Here is a 27,311-nt window from a genome sequence, read left to right as displayed (position 1 = left end):
TAAACATCATTCTGCATACATATTTAACTTCTTATCTCTTTTCTAAGGTACTATGTTACCTTGCCTTCCTGGTTTCACTTGAACTCAGCAGTAGCTTTATAAGTATTGATTGTCAAGAATCAGAACCTAGACTTCCTGGTTGCTTTCTATAGGTTTCCTGAGTAGCAGAAGTTCCCTAATGTATAATCTTGAGCTTACTACTATTGGCCCTGGCTGAAGACTGATATTTATTCAAAGGACATAGCACTTGAGAAGTGCAAAATATCTAAGCACCTTAAGTGCTAAAATGGAAAGTAGTCTGGGAAAATACTTTATGAAACAATTGAATACCATCTCTGGAAAACTCAAATGGATAATAAGAGTAAGGCAAATGAAGTCAGAAACATTGGATTTACATACCAGTTAATAGCTGTGTAATCTCAGGAAAATTAGTGTTTGCTGTGATCCTGAGTTTCTTCACCAATAAAATAGTAATATATTAATATTAGAGGATTATTAAGAGAATAAAATGAACTGCTCCTGCTACTGTACCTTTTACAGATTTGGCATTCAGTAAATAAGAGTTTTGTTAGTTTCTCTTTAGTTGAGACATTTTTTAAAAAGAAAAGATTTACAGTTTTCCTTTGAAGAAGCTCAGAAAAAAGTCTTTTCCTACATCAAGATCTTCCTTTGAACTTTAGTACACTTAAACAAATGGAAGACTTCCTATATTTGAAAACTGCCTCTATCATCACTGACATCATTTATTTTGCATGGTCATCAAAATGTGCATGAAATATCTTCTCTATGTGACTTTTGAACTTGTCATGTAAGGCTAAAAAGCCAGAGTGAAATTCTAGTTCAGAGATGACTAATTAGGATCAGATTAGGTACTCTTTTAGTTATGAAACTGTTGAGTCACACTCTCAGTCTACATTCTTTTTTAACCATAAGTTTGATCTATTTTCTATGAGTTTGTTTTTAGATTCCATGTATGAGATCATACAGTATTTGTTTTTCTCTGACTTATTTCACTCAGCACAATGCCTTCAAGGTCCATTCATGTTGTCACAAATAAGAGGTTTCCTTGTTTGTCTTTTTATAGCTGAACAATATTCCATTGTAAATATATACCATAACTTCTTTATCCATTCATTCACTGATGGACACTTAGGTTGTTTCCATGACTTGGTTATTGTAAATGATGTTGCTAACATGAAATAGATATCTTTCTGAGTTAGTGTTTTTGTTTCCTTTGGGTATATTATCAGAAGTGGAATTGCTGGATCATATGGTAGTTCTAATTCTTTGAGGATCCTCTACACTGATTTCTGTAGTGGCTGTACCAATTTACATTCCCACCAACAAAGGTTATGTTTTCTCCACACCTACAACAGCATTTTTTATCTCTTGTCTTTTTTATGATGGCCTGTCTACACCTTTTAATCTGGAGATGGTAATATAAAATTTGCATAAAGCACCTGGATGTGGTGTATTGGTTAGTTATTTAAGCTTTCTCGTGCCTATGCCAGAGATACCTTATCCTTAAGGCAATCATATTCTCTAGGGTAATGTCCAGTGTGTTCATCTTTTTGCATTTCTATTTCTGGTCCTAGTTTTGTCCTCTAAGAATATAAAGTTACCACAAACCTTATTTATGTGACAATCTTTCAGCTGTTTAAAATTAGTTTTCATTTCTCTGTGTACTTTTCAATATAGATTATTATATAAATCCAGTTTACAGAAGAACAAAGTTATAAAAGCACAGATAGAACTCATTTTCAAGAAATACTTAATAATATCTTATTCTATAGCATAAGATCATTTCCATGTTTGTCAAGCAACCATAATCAACACTCCTGTAAAACAAGTAGTCAGGTTTTTTAAAAACATGATAAAATTGACCCTTTGCTAATATCTTTTTGTGTAGGATCAACATTTGAATATCTGTGCAATTTTTAAATTTCTTAATAAATGCTGACTAATAAAAATGTTGAACTGATTATTTAAGGAAAGGTTATAAATGCTCTCCATTTTTTTATTATTTGGATAGAGAGTAAAGAACACTCTGGGCTGTAGAAAATCTGCAGAAGTACCATTGATGCTGGGAATTAATCTTCTTGAAGCCAAAAATATTACAACTCTAAAGGCATTTAAAATCACTAGTTAAACCTTTTTATTTTACAAATGAGGAAACCTGGTCACAGCGAAAGAAAATAATTTGTTTTTAGATCGTTCAACCAACCAGAAGTGGGATTGACTTCTCAATACCAATTTACTGCTGTCACATGATTCTTAGCTACTTGCTGTTGAAGAGGAAAGAATAGCCATTGTGAAATCCATAAGAATCTGAGGAGTTTATATTTCAGTAAAAGAACACAGTAGCCTGACTTGGTTTGGATGGTCTTACTTTTGGGACCATCATATCTACCAAACTCAGAAGCAAAGTAGCTTGGCTTCAAGATACCTGGGTTAAAAATTGTAGGGAAGGACAGAGTTTGTGAACTTCCAAATCACAGTTAAGCCTGATTACTTAGCTCTAACAAAGGTTAACTCACCCATGCTTCCCATCGCAAGGCTGCCTGCAGTATGAAAACCACATTCCATCAAGATGATATGGAGGGACCTGGAGAGCATTATGCTAAAAGAAATATGCCAATAAATGGTGCTGGGAAAATTGGACAGCTACTTGCAGAAAAATGAAACTAGACCATCAACTTACACCCTACACCAGAATAAACTCAAAATGGATAAAAGACTTAAATGTAACTCAAGAATCCATAAAACTCCTAGAAGAGACTGTGGGTAACAAAATTTCAGACATCATACACAGCAGAATTTTTACTCACACATCACCTAAGGCAACAGAAACAAAGGAGAAAATGAACACATGGGACTACATCAAACTCAAAAGCTTCTGCACAGCGAAAGATACAATCATCAAAACGGAAAGGCTACCCACTGTATGGGAGAGCATAATTGCCAATGATATATCAGATAAGGGGTTAATTTCCAATATATATAGAGTGCTCATACAACTCTACAAAAGGAAGACAAAGAATCCAATTAAAAAATGGGCAGAGGAACTAAATAGACACCTCTCCAAACAGGACATACAAATGGCTAAGAAACATATGAAGAAATGCTCATCATCACTAATCATCAGAGAGATGCAAATCAAAACAACAATGAGGTATCACCTCACACCTGTCAGAATGGCCGCCATCAACAAATCATCAAACAATAAGTGTGGGCGAGGGTGTGGAGAAAAGGGGACTCTAGTGCACTGCTGGTGGGAATGCAGATTGGTGCAGCCACTATGGAAAACAATATGGTGTCACCTCAAAAAATTAAAAATTGATCTTCCATTTGACCCAGTGATCCCACTTCTAGGAATATACCCTAAGAAGCCTGAAACACCAATCAGAAAGAATATATGTACCCCCATCTTTGTAGCAGCACTATTTACAATCACTAAGATCTGGAAACAGCCCAAGTGTCCATCAGTAGACAAATGGATCAAAAAGCAGTGGTACATATACACAATGGAGTACTACGCAGCTGTAAGAAAGAAAGATCTCTTACCCTTTGAGACTACATGGAGGGCCCTGGAAAGTATCATCCTAAGTGAAACTAGCCAAGCAGAGAAAGACAAGTTTCATATGATCTCACTTATTTGTGGAATATAATGAACATAACAGTCTGAGGAATGGGGTAGTCCCAGAGACACAGAAGTGGGGTACAGACTGACAATCCCCTAAAGAGTGGGGTGCTGGGGGAGAGATATACCACAGAACTTATATGCATGTATGCATGAACACTGGACATGAACAGCAAACTGGGGATAGGGCAGGGAGGGAGGGGGAGGGGGAGAATCAGTGGGGGGAAAAGGAGAAACATCTGTAACAAAAATGAATTAATAAAAAAATAAAAAATTTTTAAAAATGAAAAATATGTTTGTATGTGTTACTGCGAAATTTTCAATCATTGGGAACTGAACCCGATTAATATGTGAAAAACAGAACAGTAAACATTTATAACCAAAAAAATAAAAAATTAGAAAGGAAAGAAACTCCAAATGAAGCACGAGACTGAATGGATTTAATAGATATCTACAAAGAATTACACCCCAAAACTACAGAATTCACATTCTTCTCAAGTGCACATGGGACATTCTCAAAGATAGACCACATGTTAGGTGACAAAGTCTCTACAAGTTCAGGAAGATTGAAATCATATCAAGCATCTTCTCAGATCACAATGGTATGAAACTAGAAATTAATTTCAACAAGAACATGCAAAGACATTTCAACAAATGGAAGCTAAATAGCATATTAATAAACAACGAATGGGTTACTAAGGATCAAGGAAGAAATTTAAAACTTCCTGAAAAGCAATAAAAATGAACACACAACAACACAAAATCTATGGGATGCAAAGAAAGCAGTTCTGAGAGGGAAGTTCATAGCACTCCAGGCCTACCTCAAGAGACAAGAAAAATCTCTAATAGACTATCTAACCTCACAACTTAAAGAACTAGAGAGCTAACAAAAGGAAAACCCCAGAGAAAGTACAAGGGAGGAAATAGTACAGATCAGAGCAGAAATAAATGACATACAGTACAAAAAGAACAATTTAAAGGATCAATGAAACAAAGAGCTGGTTGTACAAAAAGATAAACAAGATTTATGGACCCATAGCTAGACTCACCAAGAAACAAAGAGAGAGAACCCAAATACACAAAATCAGAAATGAAAGAGGAGAAGTAACAACCAACATCACAGAAATACAAAAGATTGTTAACAACTGCTGTGAACAATTATATGGCAAAATTTTGACAATCTAAGCAAAATGGTCAAATTTTAAGAAACAAATAGTATCCCAAAACTAGACCAGGAAGAGAGAGAAAACTTGAACAGACCAAGAACAACAGAAGAAATTGAAGATGTAATCAAGAGTCTCCCAGCAAACAAAAGCCCAGGCCTGGATGGCTTTAAAGTGGAGTTTTACCGAAGATTCAAAGAAGAACTAACACGCCTTCTCCTCAAACTATATCAAAAAATTCAAGAAGAAGGAAGACTTCCAAACTCGTTTTATGAACCCAGCATAATTCTAAATCCAAAACCAGAAAAAGACATTACAAAGAAAGAAAACTGCAGGCCAATATCCCTGATGAACATAGATGCCAAAATACTGAACAAAAAATTAATTATTCACCACGACCAAGTGGGATTTATCCAAGGGATGCATGGCTGGTACAATATTCGCAAGTCAATAAATGTGATACACTACATAAATAAAATGAAAAATAAAAACCACATGATCATATAAATAGATGCCAAAAAAGCCTTCCACAAAATCCAGCATCCATTTCTGATAAAAAGCTCAGCAATCTTGGAATAGGGGGATCATATCTCGACATAGTGAAGGCCATATATGAAAGACCTACAGCCAACATTATACTCAATGTGCAAAAACTAAAAGCATTTCCCTTAAGAACAGGAACAAGACAAGGATGCCTACTCTCGCCACTCTTATTTAACATAGTACTGGAAGTCTTAGCCACAGCAATCAGGAGGAAAAAAAATAAAAGGGATTCAAATGGGAAAGGAGGAAGTGAAACTGTTTATTATTCGCAGATGACATAATACTATACGTAGAAAACCCCAAAGACTCCATCAAAAATTTACTACACTTAGTAACTGAATTTGGCAATGTGGCAAGATACAAAATTAATGTCAAAAAATCGATGGCATTCTTATACACCATGATGAACTCACAAAAAGAGAAACTAAGAAAACAATCCCATTTACCATTGCAGTAAAAAAAAAAAAAAAAATTAAGATACCTAGGAATAAACTTGACCAAAAAATAAAAACCTATTCGCAGAAAACTACATGTCATTGAAAAAAGAAATAGAGAAGGATATAAAATAGTGAAAGCACATAACCTGTTCATGGATTAGAAGAATTAACATCATTAAAATGTCTATACTACCCAAAGCAATCTATAGATTCAGTGCAATCCCCATCAAAATACCAAAGGCATACTTCACAGAACTGGAAGAAATACTTCAAAAGTTCATATGGAACCAAAAAAGACCTCAAATAGCCACAGCAATCTTGAAAAAGAAGAACAACATTGGAGGGATCACATTACCAGATTTGAGGTTATACTACAAAACCACTGTAATCAAAACAGCCTGGTACTGGCTGAAGAATAGGAATACAGACCGGTGGAAGAGAATGAGAACCCAGAAATGGAACCAAAGCAATATGCTCAATTAATATTTGACAAAGGTGGCAAGAACATACAGTGTAGTAAAGACAGCCTCTTTAATAAATGGTGATGGGAAAATTTGACAGCTACACGCAAAAAAATGAAACTAGACCAACAACTTACACCATACACAAGAATAAACTCAAAGTGGATAAACGACTGAAATGTGACTCATGAATCCATAAAAATTCCAGAATAAAATTAAGGCAACAAAATTTCAGACATCATACGCAGCAGATTTTTCACTGATACATCCCCTAAGGCAACAGAAACAAAGAAAAAAATGAACACATGAGACTACATCAAACTAAAAAGCTTCTGCACAGCAAAAGATAAGTCATCAAAATGGAAAGGCAACCCACTGTATGAGAGAGCATAATTGCCAATGATACATCAGATAAGGGGTTAATTCCAATATATATAGTGTGCTCGTACAACTCAACAAAAGGAAGACAAAGAATCCAATTAAAAAATGGGCCCAAGAACTAAATAGACACCTCTCCAAACAGGACATACAAATGGCCAAGAGTCATATGAAGAAATGCTCAACATCACTAATCATCAGAGAGATGCAAATTAAAACAACATTCTGACCTTACACCTGTCAAAATGGCCACCATGAACAAATCATCAAACAACAAGTGTTGGCAAGGGTGTGGAGAAAAGGGGATTCTGGTACACTCCTGGTGGAAATGCAGACTGGTGCAGCCAGTACAGAAAACAATATGTTGTTACCTCAAAAAAATTAAAACTGAACTTCCATTTGACTCAGTGATCCCACTTCTAGGAATATACCCTTAGAAGCCTGAAACACCAATCATAAGGAATATATGTACCCCCATGTTTGTAGCAGCACTATTTATAATAGCTAAGATCTGGAAACAGCCCAAATGTCCATCAGTAGATGAATGGATCAAAAAGCAGTGGTACATATACACAATGGAGTATTATGCAGCTGTGAGAAAGAAAGATCTTTTATCCTTTGAGATGACATTGAGGGACCTGGAAATTGTCATTCTAAGCGAAACAAGCCAGAGAAAGACAAGTATCATATGATCTCACTTATTTGTGGAATATAATGAACATAACAGTCTGAGGAATGGGGTAGTCCCAGAGATGTGGAAGTGGGGTACAGATTGACAATCCTCAGAAGAGGAGGTGGTGGGGGAGAAATAAACCACAGAACTTATATCCATGTATGCATGAACATAGGACATGGACAACAAAGCTAGGGACAGGGCTGGGAGGGATGGGGCGAGTGAAATCAGCAGGGCAAAAGGAGAAACATCTGTAACAAAAATCAATTAATTAATTATATTTTTAAAAATGTAAACAAATAAAAATATAAAGAGGAAACACACACACACACACACACAAAACTTTGATGACTATCCATTCAAAATAAAGTTCAAGTCCTATTCAAAGTTCTTCATTATCTAGCTCTTTCTAACCTCTTCAGACTCTTCTCTCACACCATTTCAATTTAGTTCTGGGGTCCAGCCACACACAGTGCCCTCATCCCTCTGAGTTCTCGCTCATAGTATGCTTTTTCTTCCTGTCTTCTTCCCCTCTCTGCCCTAATTGCTATCTTCAGGTGTAAGCTCATATATATCACCTCTTTCAGGAGGCCTTCCCTAATATCCCAAGTTTAAATTAGGTACCTATGTAATATGTTTTCATACTTTCCTACAGCTTATTTATTAAATCCTAATATAAATATCTATTTGTATTTCTCTTCCACTAAACTAGACATTCTTTATGAATGAGAACCTAGATTTTTACAAGATACCAAGCTACAAGCACAGTGAATATAAAACAAGTGTCCTGATTTAATGTATGATTTTGACTTAATATGTAGCCCTATCATTCTATTTAGTTTCTTCACAGCATGCCCAATAAGCCTTAGTCCTTTTCCTTACTAGGCATTAACCCCCTGAGGCAACCAGAAACTGGCCATGCCTTGACTAAGGTTCACAGGGTATGGGTTTCTGTTAAACTAGCTAAAGATAACATCTTGACTTTAACTACATTTCAGCTCCTGGGCCCTAAGGTAGAACAATCCCCTGGCTAGTTTCCCATGAGACCAGACAGAGGGACGCCAGAGCAGACCTCATATCTGTCCTCTGACCAATCAGTTCCCTGCACTACCCTAAATCCTTAACCTACAGTATCTTATAATTTTGTCCTATATCATCTGTAACTTACACACCTTCAGGAATTTTGGGCTTCCAGGTGCTGGCACTCATAATAAAATAACCAATCGTTCTCTATGCAAATCTCAGTTTTTAGTATTTTGCTCTACCAGCACTGAGTGGACTAACCCTTTCTGTTAGAAAACACATAGCACTTGCAAAGTGTGCAATAAATGTGTATTAAATGAAAGAGATAACATCCGCCTGCCCTATAGGATACATAATCATATTATTAGGTCTGTGTGATAAATTTATGGCAGCACCCTTGAGAACAGTTTTACCCTAGCTCAAAGTCATCTCTATTGCCTCCAAATGCCAAGGTACTTTGAGCCACTATATAGTGTGTCCTTGATGACTTCAAACTGAACTAATGCTACAGATACATTTCTGAATATATTCAAAGCCAATAGAATTAATTCCTTCATTTATTCAACAAATATTTATTCAGTGCATTATATGCAAGCCACTGCTCTATCTAGACATTGAAGATACAGCACAGTTAACAAGACATAACAAATAACCCTGGCCTTTATGGAGGTTATTTTCGAGTGGGGCATTATCTATAGATAAAATATTTTTACAGGTTTGGAAGTGCTTAGGTAGATAGTCTTGAGAACTTACCTCTGAGGACAGAAAAAAACTGATTAATATTCCCCACTCACCAGAGCCCCTTTGAGTAAACATGCAAAGCAACTAAAAGTGTCCAAGGCTATTCTTCAGATAGTTTAAGCACACTCAGAAAAATAATCCAATTAAAAATGGCCAGAGGAGCCCTGGCCAGTTTGGCTCAACAGTTGGAGAATCAGCCTGCAGACCAGAGAGTCCCAGTTCGGTTCCTGCTAAGGGCACATACCTCAGTTGCAGTTTCTCATCAGCCCCAGTGTGGGTCATGTGGGTGGCAACCACTCAACGTGCCTCTCTCACATCGATGTTTCTCTCTCTCTCTTCCTCCTTCTCTCCCTCCGGCTCTATCTGAAGATAAATGCAAAAATATCTTCGGGTAAGGATAAAAAAAAAAAAATGACCAGGGGACTTGAATAGACACTTCTCCAGAGGACATTCAAATGACCAAGAGACATAATAAAAAATGCTCAATGTCACTAATCATCAGAGAGATGCAAAGTAAAACGATTATGAGATATCACCTCACACCTGCCAGAATGGTTACCATCAACAAATCTTCAAACAACAAGTGCTGGTGAAGGTGTGGAGAAAAGGGGACTCTAGTACACTGCTGCTGGAAATGCAGACAGGTGCAGCCACTATAGAAAACAATATGATGTTTCCTCAAAAAATTAAAAATGGAACTATCATCTGACCCAGTGATCCCACTTCTAGGGATATATCCTAAGGAGCCTGAAACACCAATCAGAAAGAATATATGTACCCCTATGTACATAGCAGCACTATTTACAATAGCTAAGATCTGGAAACAGCCCAAGTACCCATCAGTTAATGAGTGGTTAAAAAAGCTATGGTACATATACACAATGAAATAGTATACAGCTGTTAGAAAGAACGTCTTCTTACCCTTTGAGATGACATGGAAGGACTTGAGAGTATTATGCTAAGCAAAATAAGCCAGTCAGAGAAAGGCAAGTATCACATGATCTCACTTATTGGTGAGCTATAATAAACAAAATAAGCTGACAAACAAAATAGATCCAGAAACATGGAAGTAGAGAATGGACAGACTAACCTCAGAAGGAAGGGTGGTGGGGGGGAGAAAAGAAATAAACCAAAGAACTGATATGCATATATGCATTACCAGTGGACACAGACAACAGTGTGGTGAAGGCAGGAGGTGGACAGGAGCAGGCAGGAGGGTGTCAATGGAGAAAAAAAGGAGGGACATATGCTAATACTTTCAACAATAAAGACAAATCATAACAAATGAATAAATAAATAAATACTAAATAAATAAAATAAATACTACAAAAATAGCAAGTAAAGCCAAGATCAGTTGATATTACCACAACTTGCATTGAGCAGCTACTATGTTTTAGACATTATGTTCAACTGAGAGGCATGCAACTATGAATAAGTCGTAGTCCATGCCCTTGAGCCCCTTACTAAAGAGTTGTAAATCAGCAGACAATATAACAATCCTAATAGTTTCCACTATCTCTTTGACCTCATCTCCTACATTTCTCCCTTTCTTACTTTAATGCAGCCCACTAGGATAGCCTACTGCACTCCTGGGTCTTTGTACATATTGTTTCTTCTGCTGTAATGTTTATCCCTCTGATATGTCTGTGGCTCATCCACACTTCCCTCAGGACTTTGCTCAGATATCACCTTAACAGAGAGGCTCTCCATAACCACCTGCTAGAAAAAAAAACACAAATCCATCACTCGTTAGGGAGTTCTCCAGAATGCTTATAACCTTATAAAATTTTATTTATTTGCTTGTTTAATTGTTGATTACCTGTCTCCTCCAACTACAAAGTAAACAATATGAAGTAGATACTTGGTTTGTTTTATTTATTTCTGTGTCACTAGCACCAACCGTACTGCCTAACACCAAGTAGAAATTCCAGATTTGTTGAATGATTGATACTGTCCAGTCTTTCTAGGAACTTTGCTAGGCAACTTAGATGTTTGAATTCATTTAATTTGATCCTCACTATCATCCTATGAAATAGGTAGCATTCTTTTCATTTTCTAGATAAAGAAACTGAAGCACAGAGGTTAGCTGGGAGTCTAAAATCTGCTACCTGTAAATATATTATGTTACATGGCAAAGAGGTATTAAGAGTTGCAGATAGAATTAACATTGCTAATCAGCTTACTTTTCTTTTTTTTTAATTAATTTATTTTTTATTAATTAATTTTTGTTACAGATGTTTCTCCTTTTTCCCCCACTGATTTCCCCTTCCCCATCCTCCCTGCTCTTTCCCCAGTTTGTTGTCCATGTCCACTGTTCATGCATACATGCATATAAATTCTGTGGTTTATCTCTTCCCCACCAACCCCCTCTTTAGGGGATTGTCATTCTGTATCCCACTTTCGCGTCTCTGGGACTACCCCCTTCCTCAGACTGTTATGTTCATTATATTCCACAAATAAGTGAGATCATACGAAACTTGTCTTTCTCTGTTTGGCTTGTTTCACTTAGGATGATACTTTTCAGGTCCCTCCATGTCATCTCAAAGGATAAGAGATCTTTCTTTCTTACAGCTGCATAGTACTCCATTGTGTATATGTACCACAGCTTTTTTATCCATTCATCTACTGATGGACACTTGGGTTGTTTCCAGATCTTAGCTATTGTAAATAGTGCTGTTACGAACATGGGGGTACATGTATTCTTTCTGGTTGGTGTTTCAGGCTTCTTAGGATATATTCCTAGAAGTGGGATCACTGGGTCAAATGGAAGATTATCTTGAAGTACCTGGTTGGGTCCAATATAATCAAGAAGGTCCTTAGAAGTGGAAGAGAAGAGCAGTATAAAAGGTCAAAGTGATATGATTTGAGAACTCAACTTGGCATTGTTGTTTTTGCATATGGAAGAAGGGGGCCACAAGCCAAGAAATATGGGATAGCTCCTGGAAGATGGAAAGGCAAGGGAGGGCATTCTTCCCTAGGCCCTACAGAAAAGAACAACACTTTGACCTTAGTGAAACTCGAACATACTTTTGTCTTCCAGAACTGTAAAACAACTAATCTTTGTTGTTTTAAGCCAGTAAATTAGTGGCAGTTTCTTAATGCAGCAATAAAAAACATACTGAGTTACTTAAGATCAACTAGTTTGCGACAAAGACATATTTTAACCCAGTTCTGTCTGTCTCATATAGTCTGCACTGTTTCAGACAGCACAAAGTGCTGTGAGAATTCAGTGAAAATAGAGATCATTTATAACCGGGGAATGTCAAAGACTTCATGACTGAGTTAGACTTTAAACTGGGCCTTGAAGGATTAGTAGGCCTTCAAATAGTGAATATATCAAAAAAGACAAATGTCTGTCAATCAAGGATGAATAATCAAGTTATATCTTATTCATACAATGAAATAATACTCAGCAATAAAAAAAGAACCAATTACTGTAGATATAATAACATACGTAAATCGAATAGACATTTTTTGAGAGAAAGAAACCAGACAAAACATAGTGCATACCATATGGTTGCAATTATATGAAGTCCAAGAACAGGCAAAACTAATCATTATTGTTATAAATTGAAAAGTGATTTTTAGGGTAGAGGAAAAATAATTGGAAAGAGGCACAAAAGAACTTTCTGGGGTAATTAAAATATTCTTATTTGGGAGTAGCAGTTATATGAATATCTAGAATTTTCAAAATACAAGAAACTGAGCAGTTAAAACTCTAGAGTATTACACTAAGTGAAATAAGCCAATCAGAGAAAGGCAAATACCACATGATCTCACTTACTTGTGAAATATAATGAACAATGTGGGCTGATGAATGAAATAGACCCAGAGACACAGAAAGGAGTATAGTTCAGGCTGACAAACCTCAGAGGAGGGGGGCAGGGGAGATGGATGAGATGAACCAAAGAATTTATATGCATGTATGCATAACCAATGGTCATAGACAACAAGGCTAGAGGGGTGGAGGGGCAAGATGGGGAGGAGGGTGTCTAGGGGGGAAGGAGAGAAACATCTGTAACAAAAATAAATTAATAAAAATTGGAAAAAATTTTTACTTTTCCATTTAAAGGAATTTAAATGTTTTATTTAAAAGGAAAAATGGCTTCATTTTATTGTTATAATTATACATTTTTTAAAGTTTACTAGGAACATAGGGCATCTTTCCAAGAAAAAGCATGAGCAAGGGCTGAAAATCAAGTTATGTGGACCAAATTTAGGAAACAAAAAATAGTGCAGGTGGCTTAGAGAAATTCTCGATTCTAGCTGCACATTGGAATCACTTGAGGAGATATTCCAAACACAGATGCCAGTGTCAACCCAAAGATCGCAGTTTAATTGGTTTGTGGTGAGCCCCAAACATTAGTATTTTTATAAGCTCCTCAAACAGTTCTTAGATGAAGTCAGATTTGAGAACCAGGAGCTGAGAGTATAGATAATATAATATAGACAAAGTATGAATGTCCTGGAACACATGCTAAAGATTTTTAGTTTACTTAAATGGGGATACAGATACATTGAAGGTTTTCAAATAGTAGGGATAAAATAATCAGAGGTGTGAATTCAGAAGATTCATCTCATACTTGTGACAGTAGATCTAGAGGTAGAGAGGCAAATTAGAAGGCTGACTCAATAATTTACACAAGAAGTAATGTGAGACAGAACTAATCTCGTGGCTTTGGGAATGAAAGAGAGAGCAGATACATTTTTTTCTGCCATTTGGCCAGTGATTTTTTTTCCATCTATCTAAATAGACGGATGAAGAGATTATATGGATTAATACATTTATTTATTCAGGTAATCATGTATTTTTTGAGCATTAATCTGTCAGTCTCTAGAAATACAGTAGAGAAAAAGTATACCATGCCTTTCTCAAACTTACATGCTAATGGAAAGCACTAATACTTTAAATGTCAGAGGCATTTTGGTTAAATGGGGGAACAGTTAAAAGAAGGAGAAAAAGCCCTGGTCGGTTTGGCTCAGCAGTTAGAGCATCAGCCAGCAAGCAGACCAAAGAGTCTCAGGTTCAGTTCCGGTAAAGGGCACATACCTCAGTTGCAGTTCGTCCCTGCCCCTGGTTGGGGTCGTGCAGGAGGCAAGCAGTGGATATGTCTCTCTCACATTGGTGTTTCTCTCTCTCTCTCTCTCTCTCTGTCCCTTCCTCCCACTCTATCTGAAGATAAATGGGAGAAAAATATCCTCGGGTGAGGATTTAAAAAACAAATTTTTTTTTAATCCTCACCCGAGGACGTTTTTCCATTTTTTCTTCAGATAGAATGGGAGGGAGAGAGAGAAACATCGATGTGAAAGGGACACATGGAGTGGCTGCAACCCTCACGACCAACCAGTAAAAAACAAAATTTATAATAAAAATAAATTTTTAAAAAAGGAGAAAAAAAATTAAGGATGAGTATGTATCAAAAGGAAGTCAACAGGAGGAAAGACTTCTTTTAGAGAAAGAAGGGGAAGAAAGAAGACAAGAGGTTTATTTTGTCTTGTTTTTACTTGTTTGTATTTGTGGTATTTGTGGCATATATAGATGAGAATGTTTAGTCAATAATGAACATCATGGAGCTAAAGCTTAAGACAGAGGACTAGGATAGAAACACAGATGCTAAGATCATTCAAATTAGTGACATTGGTTAATGGTCAAAGTATAAAGAAAGAAGAGGAAGGAAACAACAACTAAGCCCTCGGGAATGCCTACCTCAGTGGTTGCAACAGATAACATCAAAAGAGCAATAACTGGGAGAGTGTGGTGATGCAGAAATCAAGGAGAGGATTATTGACGTAAAATACTGCAGTGCCATAGGTAACTGGATAAGCTTGTTGAATTTGAAATTAGGAAGTCATTAACAAAGCTTTTTCTGGGGTGACTTCAATCCTCTTCCACCCTGTCATGAAACCTTCCAAGATATGTATTTAAATCTGCAAAATAAAGAAGTGAATATTTAATGACAAGGGTATATTCTACCAGTGACAAAATATCTGAGTTCAAATCCTGACTCTGCCACTTACCAGCTGTGTGATCTTAGATATTTTACTATTAGAAATAATGCTGAGGAGGAGTTACATCAGCACAAGAAAGTTTTGTGCTGCATAGGAAGTTTTAACCAGGCTCCTGTTGGCTTCAGTGGCCTCTGGTGAGTCCTGTGATATCAGGCTCCAGCCAGCTCCCATGTTCACCCTGGCACCTGTCTACTCCAGCAGCCCAAGATGGCTTTTGTGACATCAATATGCCAGTGGGCTACTCCAAACCCAGGCCCCCATTACCAGTCCCTCAAGCCCAAACAGCCCAGTGTAAAGAGAGACACCTTCACCATGGATGACAGAGTGTAAAATGAGTGCTCAACTTCAGCATACACCCCAGAGCCAGCCTGCCCTAGCACCAGGCCAACTCTCACAGCCTTAACTGGCTCCCTGAAGGTTCCAGTGGCCACAGGAGGTTCCAGCAACCCCAAACAACCACTATGGCACCAGGCTTCTGGTAGACTCCATGAACCCAGACCTGCATCTGCCACCTCCAGGGGCTCCAGGAATGTCTTATTGCTTCAGGCTTTCAGAGGATCCCTGCAAATCTCATGTTTCTAGCACACATGGGTGTCAGCCAGCTCCTGCAGTCTCAGGTGGTTCAGTGGCCAGTGTAGTTTTAGGCAGCTTCCTTGTCCCCAAGATCCTAGAAGGCTCCTGTGAACCCAGGCCCGTGATTCACCACAATGTCTGTTTGCTCCCTTGTACCCATTCAGCTTCAGTGGCCTTAGGTAAATGCCCCAACCCAGTATGGGCTGATACATGTGGCACCAAGCTTGCAGTGGACTTCCATGAACTCCACCAACAACCAGCTTCTGTCACACCTGGTCGCTCCTGGTATATCCCAGAATCAGCCAGCCCCCATGGCCTTGGGTGAATCCTGTGGCCTCAGGTTTCCAATCTATGTTCGTGAACCCAGGCTCCACTGGGGAACCTCTGAACCCAGAGTCCCAGTGAGGTCTAGCACCAGGTTGAGTATCACTATCACCGGTTTCGACCCACCCCAACCCCAGGTTCCTCAATGACTTCAGCAGCAAGCCTGCACATGGACACCACCAGGCTGCCCACCCAGAATCACTGGACAGGCTGAGTGGTGAAGGTCTTTGCCTGCCAAAGCCAACTTGTAAAGACTGGAATTGGTTACTGCATCTTCAACTACACAGACACCAACCCAGTATCACAAGAATTATAAATAATCAGGGAAACATGATACCACAAAAGGAAACTAATAAAATTCAGTAGGTGGAAAGGAATGGATAGGGGGAAAGATCATAGTGAGTTCTGGTTCCTAAATAGATAGATTTTCTTCCTGTGGTTTTTATAAAACATGAATTCTAAAATTTCCCATTACCCTATTTTACTTTATGAGAAAGAATGACTTCAGGTAATGAAAAATTAAATGTGGCTGCAGCTTCCTCTTACCACAGGAGCTTTGCACATGCTATTCCTTCTGCCCCAGTCAGTACCACCTTCCTCACCTAGTTACCTCATACTCATACAGTATTTGAATTCTTAGTTTAAAAATGACTTCCCCTAGAAAGCCTTTCTTGACATCTCAGTCAAGGATATGTTTCATAGTGTTATGTGGTTCTTTTTTCAGAACTTATTACACTTGCAATTTTAAATCTATTAGTCTGATTATTTGATTACTATTTGACACAATGTAAATATTCAGTTGGCATTTAGTGAGTAAATTACAGAATGAATGTGATCTTCAGAAAATATAAGCTATACAAAATCAATTTACCTGAGTTTTTTAGCAATAAATAAAAGAACTTTTTTACATAACAGAGAATTGTACCATTCAAACTATCACTATAGAACTCCTTTTTGAGAAATCCCTTCAAAGTTCATAATGTATGGTTTTTTTTTCATTTTAAAGGTTTTTAATCTATTCAACTTATATATGAAATAGTAACATTTCTGTGGATTTATTATTTAATGAAATAGCCTACTAGATTGAACATGTGACAAACAAATCTGTTATATTGGGAGAAACTAGTCACAAGGGGCAAGGATTTTTAAAGTGAAATACTTAACAAGAATTAGTTTAACCTATTCCAAACTTAATAAGTAATATAAAATATATAGTCTAAGAAAGCTGCATGAAAAGTATTATAGTTTACATTTAAAATCCCAGAAATTGCTCACCTACATCTAGGGTCTGGTTCTTGTAGAGGATAGCAGCAGGAATCCGAAAGGTGATGCATAAAATTTCCTTGTTAGGGGCCACATTTCTCACTAGGTGAACTGAACTGCACGCATCCAAGGAAATGCCTAATACAGCTTCAGCTTGTTGCTGAACATCCTTAGCAGGATTAGCATCTTTGGAAAAACTGTACCAGTGTACTGTGGGAAGGAGCTCACTGCCACATGGCTGCCCATCTAAAAGTGATTTGAAAGCACTGAGAAACTCGATAGCCTTTGCTGGTAAGTTCATGACAATGTGCACAGAGTGTTTTCTTTCTTTTGACAGTGGTCTCAGCTGCTGCATTAACTCTTCTCTGAATGGTCCTTGGAGGAAGTCTCTCCCATCCAAGTTAAAGACTTTTACCTTTTTGTCCACTTTATTTAATTTACAGTTGTGCAATAGCCATTTATAGGACTCAGGATTAAGATCATTGGCAAATACAGTGCAGGTTTTTTTTTTTTGCTGCTGGAATGGCAAAGGGTCCAACCCCAGCAAAAACATCAAATAGGACATCTCCCGGTTTGAGAAGTTCTGTGATACGGCTGTATTCTGTAGAGAGACAGGGATTCCAATAAACTTTTGAAAAATCAAATTCATAGGTATAGTTGTTTTCTCGAACCTTGGTCATCATGCTCTCCTCGCCAGATAGTACTTCCTTCCATTTGGAAATTCCGGTAAGTACTATCAATACTGTTGATTTTATTTACTGCCGAGGTGATTCCTGGATTTTTGTCAATCATAACTTGGCCAATTAAATGCTTGAAAGGCAGCTGATGATCTCGAAGGTTTAGGTGGGCAATATGTCCAACTCTGCTAAACCCTGAAGTCACATCTTGACCTTCAGGAAGCACAGCTCTCAAGATTTCTTCTGACTTAAAGTTTTCATAAGTTAGTTCCAAATTATATTTAGATATCTGTGGACTGACATTAAGCTGCTTTAAAATACCGAGTTCTGCTTTCTCAAAGGAATCATTAGTAAACATTTTATAGGGATCCAAAAATTAGTCTACTTTCTTTATCTTCTGGATCTTCAATTACACGTTTTATGCCTGGACACTGCAGTGCTGCCCTTTTAAGGAATCGAATCAATTTATTGACAATTTCTTTCCTCACTTTAAGCACGGGGATGGTGACTGTCTTTCTAAAAGCTGTTCTATCAAGTTTTGTCATTCCTCATACATCAGATGGTGGTGAAAACAATTCTGAGTCTCTCTGACTTGTTTCTATTTCAGGCATGGTTGAGAATCTTTTTCTTTGATGCCACAAGAAAATACCAGGTGCTTTGCTAAGTTTCTGTATCAGTGATGGCCAAGCTAGAGGGATCAATGATTCTGATTTGGTTATTCTACAGCTTTCCACTTTGAGAAGTCTTCTTAGGAATCCAAATGGCCTCCATAAGATCCTCATGCTCTGCTGCAGCTCAGAAATGGGTCGCTGGTGGATGGGCCCATAATGTATGTTTTTAATTTATTCATTCTTTGAGAATAAAAATGACTCTTGGTAAAAGCAAAATTTATTATTTGCCTACTGTGACTTAGAGAAGCCCAAAGTATTAGAAAGGTACCTACACAAGCAGAGTATTCCCATTTGGGTCCCATGTTCTTAAAATGAAACTGATATTTATATGTGGCTTATAATCATCTTCTGAAGACAATGGGAAATGAGTTATACTCATTAAATATTCCCACCAGGAAGTCTAAGTATCTTGTGCTGTCTTTTAAAAATCTTGTTTTCTTTGTATTGTATCTACTATACTTATCTGTTTCATTTGGGACCTGGAAAATAAATGAATGGTAAATATTAGCATGTATGACAGTTCTGTATACCTTGTTGATGTATTTGGAAACCTATAGTCCTTCCTATATTACCATCAACAGCATCATTGTTCCTGAACCCTATATTCCTCAAGCTACTTTAGCTTAGGGGTGATGATAGGATCACAGTAATAGTCATAAAGCATGGCTCTGCTTCGGTCCATTCTGCAGAAACTATAACCTCCAATCTCCTTCAGATATCTTCCAAATATTTTTTGGAACACACAGAGGGTATTTCCCATGTGCTCTTAAGCTACCCTATGGCACTTGATTCCCGTCCCCTCTCCCCTCCTCATCTGCTCTAATTCTCCTCAACAAGATATCCTGTTACCAGTAATACCAAAAAGTCACAGTTATTCTGCTGAGGAAAAGGGTTACTGATGCTGATGCCTGACAGAGGTGTTGCTTTCGTTCACTGTCTATACCTATCTACATTGAGTCAATCACTGTCTGCTTTGAAGGGCACTGGTTCCATTGCTACTGAAACCACTGGTCTTGTCTTCTATTTCTGCAGGAGCAACTGGTACCACCACTGGTGACAAAGAACATTCTCAGCTACTTAGATTGGAATGAAAATAGCCCTTTTAGCTTTTACTCAATGTCACTGTAGCCTCTCAGGCTAAGTCTCAGACAGGAGTTCAGATAGTCTGGGCCAGAGGACATCAGTTACAGTCCAGGTACTGAGTTCAGAAACTCTCTCCTCTAGAACCATGGTGCACTGTTCTTTTAACCAAGCAAGGGTGCCTCTCACTTCTTTTCAGTGAAAGTGCATTCTAATTTGGGGAAGTGATGTATATGTTTATGGCATAGATTGTGGCAATAATTGCACTAGTGTATGCTTATCTCCAAACTCATTAGGTTGTATGTATTAAATATGTAGTTTTTTGTATATCAATCCTATATAAGTAAAATGGTTTATAAATAAAATCCATTCTATCCCACATTTACTTTCAAATAAGTCCCTTAAGGGGCACATTCTACCAGTCCTGCTGTCTTGCCCAGATGTATATGAATTCTCGGGGGGGAAGGGGGAGTAATGTAGGCATAAGCAAATATTTCTGCTACATATCTAAAGTTACATAATGTCATCAAAAATTATTTTGAACCTGTGGAAGGAGAAAGGGAAGCATCTGATTAGTGAAATATCTTGAACTATATACCCTTTCAACATAAAACTTTAGTTTGGGGTTGAGGGTGTTAATATAAACAGTACTATAGGCTCTGAGGCCAAGGCAAAATTGGTAGATTATTTATTTATAAGGATGAAATTGAGGAAAAAAAAACAAATGAAAGTGCATTTATATAAATTCACTAAATTTCTCCTTTATTTGTTCTCAGCTTTTATCTAATTATACTCATTCATTATAAAAGAATATAAGTAATTACATTAAAATTACTATATTTAATAACACTTGTTATGTGTGTGCTAATATAAAATTTAAAGATATTACAAATAATAATAGCTAATATTTATCTAGCCAGCATATACTACTTAATAAGCACTGTGATGCACATGTGGATTATTGTATTTCATTCTTACAAACTTTGAGATAGCTTCTATGTTCACTATCATGTTACAGATGAAGAAACTGAGCCTTAGAGGAAAAAAAAAAAGCAACCTTTACAGGGACAGAAAGCTGGTAACAAAAAATGCCAGAAATCAAACACAGACAGACTACAGAGGTTATGCTTATAACAGTCTCCCCTTAAAGTTACTGAATACTACTGAGGCTTGAGGTGTCAGAGCAAAAGGTGAAGAGCTCTTACCTGATGAGCTAAAATGTATCAAGTCCAGATTTCCATATCACACTCCCTGATATCAAACTATACTACAAGGCAATAGTAATCAAAATAGCAAGACACTAGCATAAAAGCAGACACATTAATCAATGGAACAGAATAGAGAACCCAGAAATAAAACCATGATGATATGGTCAATTAATCTATGACAAACAAAGCAAGAATATACAGTGAGGTAAAGACAGTCTTTTCGATAAATGGTGTTGGAAAAATTAGACAGATACATGCAAAAAAAAACAAAAACAAAAAAAAAAACTAGATCACTTTCTTACATCATATATAAGAATAAACACAAAACATATTGAAGACTTAAATGTAAGAGTTCAAACCATAAAACTCCTAGAAGAAAACCTAGGCAATAAACTCTTCAACATTGCTCTTAGTAATGTTTTTCTGATATTTCTACAAGCAAGGGAAACAAAAGAAAAATAAACAAATGAGACTACATCAAACTAAAAAAGTTTTACACAGTGAAGGAAACAAAACTAAAAGACAATTTACTGATTGGGAGAAGATATTTGCCAATGATATATCCAATAATGGCTTAATATTCAAAATATTGAAGAAACTCATACAACTTAACAGAAAAAAAAGAAAAAAAAGAAAGAAAGAAAGAAAGAAAGAAAGAAAGAAAGAAAGAAAGAAAGAAAGAAAGAAAGATCTGATTTTAAAAAATGGGCAGAGGACCGGAATAGAAATTTCTCCAGTTATGACATACACATGACACATGACCAACAGGCATAAGAAAAGAGGCTCAACATCACTAATCATTAGAAAAATGCAAATTAAGCTCTTTTTAAAAGTATTTTCATTTTAATAATGTTCATAAGGTTTAAAACTACAAAGAACATGATCTTCATCAATAGGAGAGTTGCTTAATAAAATATATACCCATACAGTGACACAATATGCAGTAATAAAGTACAACTATAATACTGTCATGGAAGAAGCTACAAGACATATTGAGTGACTTGCACAATACATATGCACACATAGAATGCCATTTATGTGTTTCAAAAATACCCACAAAACAATAACATATATGATTGATTCTGTTATCATACTTGTTTTAAAAGTAACCTGTTACAGCACAATTGATAATTAGCAAACTATTTGAGTATAACACAAATTTTATGATTGCTTCAGTGCAGTTTTATCCACGAGAAATTAGGTAACACCACAGTGAGATATCACCTACACCTGTCAGAATGCTTATCATCAACAAATCCACAAACAACAAGTGTTGGTAAGAATGTAGAGAAAATAGGAACCCTTGTGCATTGTTCGTGGAAATGCAGATGAGTGCAGCCACTATGGAAAGCAGATAGAATTTTCTCAGAAAATTAAAAATCAAACCGCCTTATGACTCAGAGATTCCACTTCTGGATTTATATACAAAGAAACCCAAAACACTAATTTAAAAGTGTATATGCACCCCTATGTTCATTGCAGCATTATTTACAATAGCCAAGATATGAAAACAACCTAAGTGGCAATGAACACAAACATGAATAAAGATGTGTATATACACACACACACACACACACACACTATATATATATATATATATATATATATATATATATATATACACACACACACACACACACAAACACACACACACACATATACACACACAAATTTTACTCAGCCATAGAAAAAAAATCTTATGGACCTAAAGGGTATTATGATAAGTAAAATAAGTCAGACAGAGAAAGACAAATGCCATGATTTCATACATATGTGAAATTAAAAAAAAAAAAAAAAAAAAAAAAAAAACCAGAAACAGAAAATAAATTGATGATTGCCAGGTGGAAGGAGGCTTAGGGATGGGTAAAAAAGTTGAAAGGGATTGAGAAGTACAAACTGGCAGTTACAAAATGGTCATGGGGATGGAAAACACAGCATAGGGAATACAATTAATAATATTGTAATAACTTTGTGTGGTGTCAGATGAGTGCTTAAACTGATGGAGTGATCACTTCATAAGTTATATATATGTCTAATCATTGTTTTCCCCTGAAACTAATTTAATATTGTCTGTCCACTGTAATTAAAGCTGAATTTTTAAAAATAAAATTAAAAATTATCTGAGGGAAACTGAGAGGTGCCAAGACAACTGGAACTTGAGAGACCAAAACTTCAGAAAGAGAAAACAGAGAGATGAGCCAATGCTCTACAAGAAGCGCTTTCCTTCAGGGTATGTGCCTATTCTAGCTTTAGGGTGAGGGAGTGACATGGCTGAGGGCTGTGGCTAAGAGGCAGAGAAGTTACAGAGCTTTTGGCAAACTTAAAATATCAGAAGAAAAAATAGAGTTTGGGGCTGTCATGGAAATCAAGACTTTAAGGACCAACATCCCAGACTCCCCCCCCCCCATAAAATTCAACCACATTCTACTCTTTTCCATCTTGAGCATTTGCTGATTTCATCGTCTCTGTAGGGCAGCAGGCTAGGTAAGAAGCTAAGTACAGTCATATGATACATAGCAATATTTCAGTCAATGCCAGACTACAAATACCACAGTGATCCCATAAATTTATAATGAGCTGAAAAATTCTTATTGCCTGGTGACTTCATAGCTATTGTAAAATTGTAGCACCAAGGTTGCAAAAATCAACAAGGCTGTGGTTGAGATAGCAAACAACTTTAACCTGGGTGGATGAAGATGACATTGAGGAGATTCAATGTCAGTTCCTGAGAAATTGACTAATGAGGAACTGTTGAAAGTGGAACAGGAATGCATAGCTGAAGAAGCAAGGAAAAAGGAAACTGAAGGAGAAGGAAAATAAGAACCCTCCAAAAAGTTTATTATGATGGGGATTAGAAGATTTTGCACACCTTAACAAGCTTGTTAAAAAGTATGATAACATGGATCCCACCACAGAAATGTTTTCATGAATAGAAAGGAATGTTCATGGTATATTATCTGCTTACAAGCAAACTTATCATGAAGAAAAGAAACAAACCAAGCAAATCACTATGGACATACTTCTTAAAAAAGTGACATGTCCTCAAGAAGAGCCTCAGGCAGGTCCTTCAGGAGGTGTTCCCAAAGAAAGCACTGTTATCATAGGAAATTATAGCTCCATTGGTGTTATTGCCCCTGAAGACTTTCCAGTGAAACAATATGTGAAGGTGGAGGACAGTGATATTGATGATCCTGACCCTATGTGGGCCTAGGCTAATGTGTGTATTTATGTCTTAGGTTTTTTTATAGTGGGATTATAGGATTATTTTTTAAATTTTATTTTTTAATTAGAGTTTGCATTCAATATTATTTTGTATTAGTTTCAGGTGTACAGCATAGTAGTTATACAATCATATTCTTTACATATGACTGCTACTTAGTCATCAACAAAACACTTCAGAGGAGATTTTACACTTAATTACTACTTGCATTTTGATTAGAGAACAGTAGTTAAGAAGTGCAAAAGCAGAGAAAAAATGTAAATAATAACTGATCACACCATCCTAAACCAGCTGAGAGAGCTCTTCTAGTAACCTGACAGTTACCAGTGTGTTTCCATGCTTACCAAGTCAGTTTCTCTCTCTCCTCTATCTCCACTAAGACAAGGCAAAAGGGCAGAAATGTTAACTTCCCTGCTATCTTAAAACTGAATCCCCACAACACATGAATTTTTCTAATAGCCCCATTTACTTCTTAAGAGGCCCATTCTCATTTAAATTTTTTTTCTTTATTGATTTTAGAGAGAGAGGAAGGGAGAGGGAGAGAGAGAGATAGAAACATTGATGAGAGAGAACATTGATTGGCCGCCTCCAGCATGCCCCCCACTGGGGATGGGGCCTACAACCTGGGCATGTGCCCTGACCAGAAATCAAACTGGCAACCTCTTTTTTTTTTTTTTTTTTTTTTTAGAAACATTAAAAATTAACTGATTTAATAACAAGTTTATACAATTTGAACCAATGTAACCTTAAAGAAGTTGAACTGACAAAAGCAGACGTAAAAAACTTAAGACACACACCTAACCTGCAAGGCGTATGTATATTCTTTCTTATGTTAGATATCATTTGACTACTGAAAATTAGACGGATTTTAACTCCCAAGTCTTTTTTTGAAGAAAGAAAAATTAATAAATTAATATAATGTAAATCCTGATGTCTAATAAAAAATTAACAAACCAAAGTAACTTTGTTATATAAATTAACCCATTTATTATAGGCTGGCAAGATTTCAAACTGTGGAGCTTCTACTGGTCTTTCAGTTCCTTCAGTCTTCTGATGGTGGATTTGACAGTGACGGCAGAAGTGGTGGTGTAGGTCCAGGTGCCACCCGCGACTGTCTTCATGCAGGAACCACAGTGCCAGATCCCCACCGCTAGTCTCTTCATCTTGGTTTTGCCACAGAAGGCGCAAGTGTACTTGGCATGCTGGTTGATTTCAACTTTCTTCACCATTTTCCTGAGGGACACGCCATAACAGGTTCCATATTTACCGACAATTCCCACCTTCTTGGTGCGTTTAGCCATGTCGCCACTAACTAGGTTCGAACCCAAGAGCCAAACTGGCAACCTGTTGATGCATGGGTCAACGCTCAACCACTGAGCCTTACCAGCGGGCAAGGCCCAGTCTCATTTTGAGCATTCTTTACTCCCAGAGTACCCTGGGAAACTTTTGGTGCCAGGGAAATAGAGCCAGCCTATTGGTCACCAGCTTAACATTCCAGCTTTAGTGTGTGTGTTTTGGTCTAAGACCAAATAAAGCTGCCCTCGTGTTGCCACAACTTCAGAGCCCAGACCAGCCCCAAAGAGAACAAGGGCAGGTAGTCTGGGATCAAATGAGATAATGCATTGACATTTCTTTCAAAAAGTATAAAGTACCTTACAAAGTAACTTATTTCTGTAATGGACACACAGATTCTTCCAAGTAACATTCAAGATATGCTAGCTAGCATATATTCATGTTAGATACATTATACATTAAACCAGGGAAGAACTCAGGTAAACATGTGTTCACTTAGGTTTTTGTAATCTAGTCTCATTATAGAATCACAGAAAATCAAAGACCAGCTCATTACTACAGAAACATGCTCTGTGGACAAACAACATTGGCATTACTGTGGATCTTGTTATAAATGCAGAATTATAGGCCCCACCTCAAGCCTACTACATGAAAGTTCCAGAAGTAATGCCTAACCTGGTGGATATCCTTAGAGACCATCTGTTTCAGTGCTTGTCAGACTTTAATGTGTGTATGAACTACCTGGGTACTTGTAAAAATTCAGTTACTGGGTCCCCAGTAGGTCTGGGGTAGGGACTGGTATCTCCTATGGAAGCACTATTCAATATTCAAGGGCTTTTACATTAGCTAACACTGTAGAGTTTGTTTTTTTAAAGCATCTTCGAGGCCTTCACTTTAGCCCTAGAGTAAGCTTGCATTGGAATGTGCTTGAGAAAAAACACCCAGGCAACCTCCCAGTGACCATTTTTATGACCGAATTCAGACTCAGAAACAGACAGATAGTTGTAATTTGGGGCACCTTTAAAACACCCCAAAGTAGTATGAAATTCTATGTTAATTTATTGTATTTGTTCATAGTTTTGTCAATAGGAATAACAGAACCTAGAGGGGAAAAATATCTGATTGGGGTCCTTAGGCAGAGCACTGTGTAATTAGCTGATGGACCACTGGCTGGAGCTCATACCCTTAACATTGTTATAATTTTTACCATATTATAACTGTGCTCTTTTCAGCTCCTTTATTATAAACAATCTTGGAAGAGTTCCAAAAATATTTAAGAAGACTGGAATCAAGGAAAAACGTAATATTCTATATGGATAAAAATGCTGACAGTAGGAGAAATTTAAGACTTAATCTTCAAAAACTTAGAATTAAATATTCTCCTCACCCAAGCTGGCCACACTGCCACACTGGTTAAGTCAGAAGTTAGTAGGAAATAAGCCCTGGCTATAATACAAAGATTCCTAAAGGCAGCAAGAAAAGCTTAATAATTTGGTCCTTGTTATTTTGATGCTAGATAACTAAAGCTATTAATTGCCCTATGTATCTCCATGCAAACTAAAGAGCCTTCAGAAAGTAACATCCATTCATGTGAATGATAGACTGTTTGCCATCTAAGCAGCCAGCATATGTAGATAGCTAAAGATTTTGGGTGCATGGGACAAAGTTTTAACCAAATGAGCCACCAGGCCAGGGCTAATTCATTTGTCATTGTGCTGTATGTGGAGTGAGGTAAAGTAGGTTTACAATTGTTCGTATGGAAAATAATACAAAATTAATAAATAATAATAGAAGAATAAACTGTGCTTTCCATACTAACAATTTTAACCCTACTTTTGCCTCACCATGTATTCTATACTTATATACCATAGCCCAGAGTGGAATGAGGCAAAACAACTCCTCCAAAGTTAGCTCTCACAGAAAACCAAGAGAAA

The 27,311-nt window shown here is 37.0% G+C and overlaps 1 protein-coding gene and 1 pseudogene across 1 annotated transcript; both read right to left on the bottom strand.

The window, feature by feature from the left end:
- Positions 1-17,217: 17,217 nt before the first annotated feature.
- On the bottom strand, positions 17,218-18,687 carry LOC118635286 (annotated as a pseudogene).
- Positions 18,688-25,070: 6,383 nt separating this feature from the next.
- On the bottom strand, positions 25,071-25,385 carry LOC118636470 (60S ribosomal protein L37a-like). Its single transcript, XM_036271571.1, has one exon. The coding sequence runs from the start codon at positions 25,383-25,385 to the stop codon at positions 25,107-25,109; it is 279 nt and encodes a 92-aa protein (XP_036127464.1). The 3' UTR covers positions 25,071-25,106.
- Positions 25,386-27,311: the final 1,926 nt, after the last annotated feature.

This window comes from Molossus molossus, unplaced genomic scaffold, assembly GCF_014108415.1.
Source record: "Molossus molossus isolate mMolMol1 unplaced genomic scaffold, mMolMol1.p scaffold_m16_p_2, whole genome shotgun sequence".
NCBI classification, from domain to species: Eukaryota; Metazoa; Chordata; class Mammalia; order Chiroptera; family Molossidae; genus Molossus; species Molossus molossus.
The sequence above is the reverse complement of the archived record's forward strand: the minus strand, read 5'-3'. Positions and strand labels throughout refer to the sequence as shown.

Bases quoted from the DNA above. Each gene is read 5' to 3' on its own strand.
- LOC118636470 (XM_036271571.1), bottom strand. From the start codon at position 25,385: ATGGCTAAACGCACCAAGAAGGTGGGAATTGTCGGTAAATATGGAACC.